The 5,449-nt window shown below is 65.4% G+C and overlaps 1 protein-coding gene across 1 annotated transcript in view; it reads left to right on the top strand.

Moving 5' to 3' along the window:
• Positions 1 to 5,449, top strand: part of BAHCC1 (BAH domain and coiled-coil containing 1) — a 38,629-nt gene that overhangs the window by 5,944 nt on the left and 27,236 nt on the right. The window contains 1 exon segment of the mRNA XM_014586666.2: positions 3,578 to 3,700. Within this exon segment, the coding sequence (XP_014442152.1) occupies positions 3,578 to 3,700 (123 nt within the window).

The raw sequence follows: 5,449 nt of genomic DNA, 5'->3' as shown, positions 1-5,449 counted from the left end.
GGTGTCGGGGTCTCCTGGCAGCCATAGCAGGGGCAGTGGGGGTATCCCTGATACCAGGGCCCCTTCCTCAAGCTCCCCTTGAGGTTCCCAGGGCAGCAGTGGTCCCGGGGCTAGCAGTCCCAGAGTCCTGGCCCTGCCCCGCCTTGCCTCAGTTGGGGCGGCCACAAGAGCTCCAGCCGCCAGGGTGGGAGACTCTGTGGCAGGTGAGACCCGTTCTGGCCGGGGTGCGGTGGAGGAGCCCTGGCCTGAGGGTGTCTAGCCCCGTCCCTGTGTGCGCTCCACAGTACGACGGGGTCCCGCAAGGACGTGCCCCCGCCCAGCTGCGCCAGCCCTGGCTTCTGCTTCCAGGCTCTGAACAGCTGCTCTGATTGAGAAAAATCATTTTTTATTTTCTTCTTCAATCAGAAAGTAGTCTTGTTGGGAAAAGAAAGGGGTCTTTTTGTTACTGGGCTGGGCCCCCTTCTTCCCCTGCCTCTGGCCTCCTGCCCCAGGCCTTTACCACCTCCCCGCCTCCCCCCTCTGCTCCCCTCCTCCTGCCCCAGCTCCCATCTGGGACCTCAGTTCAGGCCAGGGCAGGCCAGAGGTAGGGAGCCAGCCAGGCCTTGGGGCTCGGGCCTCCCGGACTTCTGCCCCTCCCAGGCCTAGGCCAGACCTGACTGTCTGCCCTTACCTCACGCTACCCGCAACGGGCACCAGCGGAAGGAGCCCGTCCTCACCCCCTAAGGACAGCCGCCAAGGGCAGCCGGGCAGGAGGCTGGGCCTCCCGAGGGGCACAGGGTGCTTGCCTGGGAAGGGTGTCTGGGAAGGAGGGATTTACAGACTTCTGTTTACCAAAACGAGGCCCGTAAAACATTTAACAGCAGCCGGTTAAAGGGGGACAGCTGCAGCGGTTTAACCAGCCATGGGGCCTCCGCACCCGTCGGCCCTCCCCCGCCCCACCCCGTGCCTCAGCTTCGAGCCTTTAGGAGCTGAGTCCAGTCTGGAAAACATCTGCTCCAGATGTGTCTCCCAATTGGCTAGGACCTCCACACCCTCCAGCCTAGGTCCTGAGCAGGGGGGCAGCCATGGGGCAGGCCCTCAGACTTACCCAGGGGTGTAAGCCGGCAGAGAGATGGGGCGTCCCCGAGGCCGTCTCCCACAGGACTGCTCACCCTTCACAGCACCCCTGCCCTTCCTGAGACCCCGTGGGGTGGCAGTGGCGGTGCATGGAGCTGACCCAGAGCCACTGGCCGAGCGCGTCCGTCTCCAGGGCTGCAGTTCTGCAGCTTCCTCTGGAGTGTTCGCACCTCCCTGGTCCTGTCTCCTGCCACTGAAGAGGACCACTGGGGTTGAGGAGCAGGCTCCTGGCCAGACCCCCGACCATGAGGCGCACTCCCTTCCGACCTCGAGCCCCGCAGCGGCCTGTGGCTCCCAAGCGCCCCGCGCACCGGGCCTTCTGGGCACAGGCGGCATGTTCAGGCTGCACCAGGTCCCAAGGGCACAGGAAGGACCTGCCCCTGGTGCCACTGAGGGCTGTAGCTGGGAAGGTCCATCTGTGGGCATCCTGGGGATGCCCAGCGCTGTGGCCCCGGGGCCCTGTCCCAGCGACGCCCCCTCTCCACTCCACTGAAACGCCGCGGAGTCCTGGGGTAAGGGGTTTGATGTGAAGGACAGCTGAGCGAAGCCTGCTTGTCAGGGCCTTTGTCTCGGTGCTCAAAGGGGTCCCCACAGCAGCCCCTCCCAAGCATGCCGAGGCCCACTGCTCCCCAGGGGGCTGCTCCCCGCTGGGCCCCATAGGCTCCCACGTGGCTGCTCCACTCCGGAGGGAAGCCCTGGGGATTCCTGCTCCCTCGTCGTGCCAGGCAGCCGAGAAATCAGACTGTGGGGACGCCTTGTGACGGCTGCGCTCAGGACCCTCCTCTGGGGCCCTTTTCTGGGGGACAGGGCTCAGAGCAGTAGCCCACAGCGAGTGCTGGGGATGACAGTCCCACGCTGCCCAGCCCCACACTGCTTTTGGTTTGTTGTGTGGGCCGTGGCTGGGCAGCCTGCCAGGTTGTCACCAGCAGACGTGCCAAGTGTCCCGCCCCTGTGCACTGCCACAGCCCCAGGTCAGGCCTTGCTGAGCCCTGCCCGAAGCTGGGGATGGGACAGCGGCAGGCCAGGAGAGGCCTCAGCGCAGCCAGCTGCCCGGGGGTCCCTTGACCAGCCACGGTTGCTCTCGGAGCCCTGATGCCCAGGATGGGGTGTGAGCCAGGCCAACAAGGAGACCAGGCCCCGGGTCCAGCGCTTCCATGGTGGCAGGGGGTTGGTGGGAGGCCAACAAGGCAGGACCGGGGCCGGGCGGGTCTGTGTCGGAGAGCACCGCCAAGGCCCAGGTCTTCCCGACTGCTGTGAGCCTGGTGGGGCGAGACCAGCCACAAGCTGCCCCTTCTCCCTGGCTGGTGACGCCAGGCCCCAGCAGGGGACCTTCCAGGCCCAGGTTTGTCCTGTAAGCTGGGCTCTCGTCCTTCGGGGGCAGGGCCTGTGTCCAGGAGCCCAAGCTGCCCAGGCCCAGCTTCCCACAGTGGCCGTGGCTCAGGGTGTGGCCAGCCTCTCAGAACTTTGGCTAGCTCAGTGGGACAGACCCCTGAGCCAGAGGGACTGCCTGGCCTGGCTCTGAGTCACCAATGGGGTGTCAGGCTGGGGACCGCTCGGGGGACCCTCTTGGTCTCTCCTTTCCCACCGCCAGAGGGCACATGCCCTGTGGGGTGGCGGGGACAAAAGGCGCTGCCTCCTCTGCAGGAGATGGGCCGCAGCAATTGCTTCTGTAGCCTCTCTCGGGACTTCGGGGGCCCACATGCACCCGGTGTGTGCTCAAGACAATGTGCGCGGGACTCAGACTGCACTGTGGACCACATGGGACCCAGCACCTTAATCTCCATCGCCACCTGCTGGCCTGGTGTGTCCTTTCCGTTACTAGAAGGTGCGGTCGAGGGGGGCAAAAGTGCCCACAGGAGGTGGTCCTGCTGCATCCTCCCTCCACCTTCCCGTCCTGTCAGGACTCAGGTCTGACTGTTCCAGCTGCTGGCCTTGTGGGTCAGCCGCCCTTCTCCCCGAGGCTGTGGGATTGGCCCCAGAAGTTCTTTGGGCGTGAAGCGGCCACTGCTGTGGAGCAGAGCAGACCAGGCCGCCATGGCTGTGCAGGGTGGGCTCCTGGTCAGCCGCCCGGGACCCCCAAGCCCAGCTCAGCTCAGACAGCCCAGGGGGCTCTGATGGTGCAGGCGGGAGGCGTCTGGCCCTGGCCCCTGCTGGGCTGGGGTCTGTCCCATGTGCTCCTGTCCTCCTGCTGCTTGGCCTTCAAGCGCCCCCACCGAGTGCTCCTGGGGGGATCAAAGGGCTCCCACCCCCTCCCAACCCATCAGCAGTTCATTTTGCCTGTCCCCGCAGGGACAGGGATGGCCTTGGTCAATTCGAATTAGGTTCAGATGGACAGGTTGACCCCAGTCCCGCTGCTGCGCAGGGCCTCCAGGTGTCACTCCTGGCCACACGCAGGCTGCGTCTCGTGGGGCCAGGGCAGTGGCCAGCAGAGCACCTCCACAGCCAGTCTGCACTTCTCCAGCCCCAGGGTACCCCAGATTCTCGGGAGGTCTGGCGTCCACCTTCCTGCCCGTGAGCCATCTGGATCCCCATGGAAACAGCAACGTTCTGTATGGGCAGCACCGCTTCTACGGAGCCCAGAAAGGCAAGTGGCTCAGGCAGAGGCCAGGAGGGCAGGGCGGGCAGGGCGGGCCACCTGCAGTCCCCAGGAGGGCCCTCACCACCCCACCCGGCTCCGCTCCTGCAGCCGCTGGGGCAGCCCTCCAAAGACACGGCCAGGCAGTGCCAGGGGCAAGGCCGCCGAGGGTCCTGGTGCCCACTGCCTGGGCAGGGCCTGGCCCTGCTCTACAACAGCTGGCACGTCAGGTGGGCCTGGGGGAGGCCCGCACAGTACTGTGTCCTGCCTAACCGCCCTAGATGGTCCAGCCTGAGGCCCAGCAAGGCTGACGGGGCTGGGCAGGCCTGGAGCGGAGCCGGTCTGCTGGGCAGAGGGGTACTGACCTTCCAAAGTTCAGGGGTGAGGTGGGACACACTCCCTGGGCAGCCTGCCCCACGGGCAGGTACTGTTTGAGGTCACAAGTGATGGGGGCACCAGGGGCCAGAATTGGATTGGAGCAGGGAAGGGCAGAGGACCCTAGATGACCCACTTTCCTGGGCTCAGGAAGGAGCCATTCAAAGGGGAGGGTTGAGTTTGGCTTCAATGTAGGGGGGTTGAGGGCCTCCGCAGGGCGTCCACCAGGTGGCTGGGCACATACACAGGACAGAGGTGTCAGTGCTGCGGTGGACTGGGCAGGTCCAGTGGGGGCACCCGGACTGGGTGAGGGGGGCAGTAGTTAGACAGCCCTGCAGTCCACCGCATTCAACTGGGACTGGGCGTGGAGGCAGAGCCGGGGCCTAGGGGTAGGCAGCACGCCCAGCACAGGGTCAGGGATGCGCCATGTCCTTGAAGTGGCCAGGGCGACCCCAATGAAGATGACTGGGAGGCCGAGAGCCCTCACCTCTGGCCACCCTCAGCCCCTTCTCCCCACCAACCCGACTCCAGAGCCCTGCTGTCCAGCCTCTCCTTGGAGCTTCGGGCAGTGGAGGCTCTGGAAGGCCCCGCCCGGCCCACCTGGCCCGGTCAGCTCTGGAGGGCTCTGTCCAGGTGGGCCAGGATCGCTTCCCCCAGCCCCACCCAGGGGCCTTTCCCAAGGACAGACACCCCATTGCTCCCAGGAAAACCCAGTCTCCTGGCCCAGAGACCCCCACCGAACCCCACCACCAGGCACTATTTGGACAGCACTCGTGGGGCAGGCAGTGCCAGGCTCCGGCTCCAGAAACCCGACCTGAAGCCGAGCCCGGCCGCCCAGCAGCAGGGGCAGCTGTGGCAGAACGCCGGCCGCTCTGCTGTCACCATCACAATGTTGTAGTGGAGCCCCGTCCAAGAACACTATTTGGTTTTGGAAATTGAGCTAATTAGGTTGGCCCTGGCTACCCCCTTCCCACCCCCCTCCCTTGTTTCTAATTAGCAGGAAATTGACAGGGAATTTACATGACTGAGGACGGTTTTACAAGTTCCAAATGTTTCTTTTGTTCCTTGGGTTGGCGCCTCAGCTCTTGGCTGGGTCCACTAAGCTGGGCCTGGGGAGGGGAGGCCCCTGGGGTTCCCCAGAGGCCATGACCTGGCCCCAGTTTGGGGGGCGGTCGGTGGCTCCAGGCCAGGTCCTGAGACAGCGGAGGGAGCCCCTACCACCCCCTGAGATGATGCCAGGCTGGGTGGGGAGCTCCCCAGGGTGTCCAAGATGGAGGGGGCCAGGCCCTCCACTGGGGGTCACAGCACTCTAGGGGGATGACCTGTCACATCTTGGCACAGGTGGCCACACGGCAACAAGCGTGTTCAGCCACTGGGCGGATG

The sequence above is a fragment of the Tupaia chinensis genome, unplaced genomic scaffold (assembly GCF_000334495.1).
Source record: "Tupaia chinensis unplaced genomic scaffold, TupChi_1.0 Scaffold000159_1, whole genome shotgun sequence".
Taxonomy (NCBI): domain Eukaryota; kingdom Metazoa; phylum Chordata; class Mammalia; order Scandentia; family Tupaiidae; genus Tupaia; species Tupaia belangeri.
Note: the sequence above shows the minus strand (reverse complement) of the source record. Positions and strands in the feature narration are given on the sequence as shown.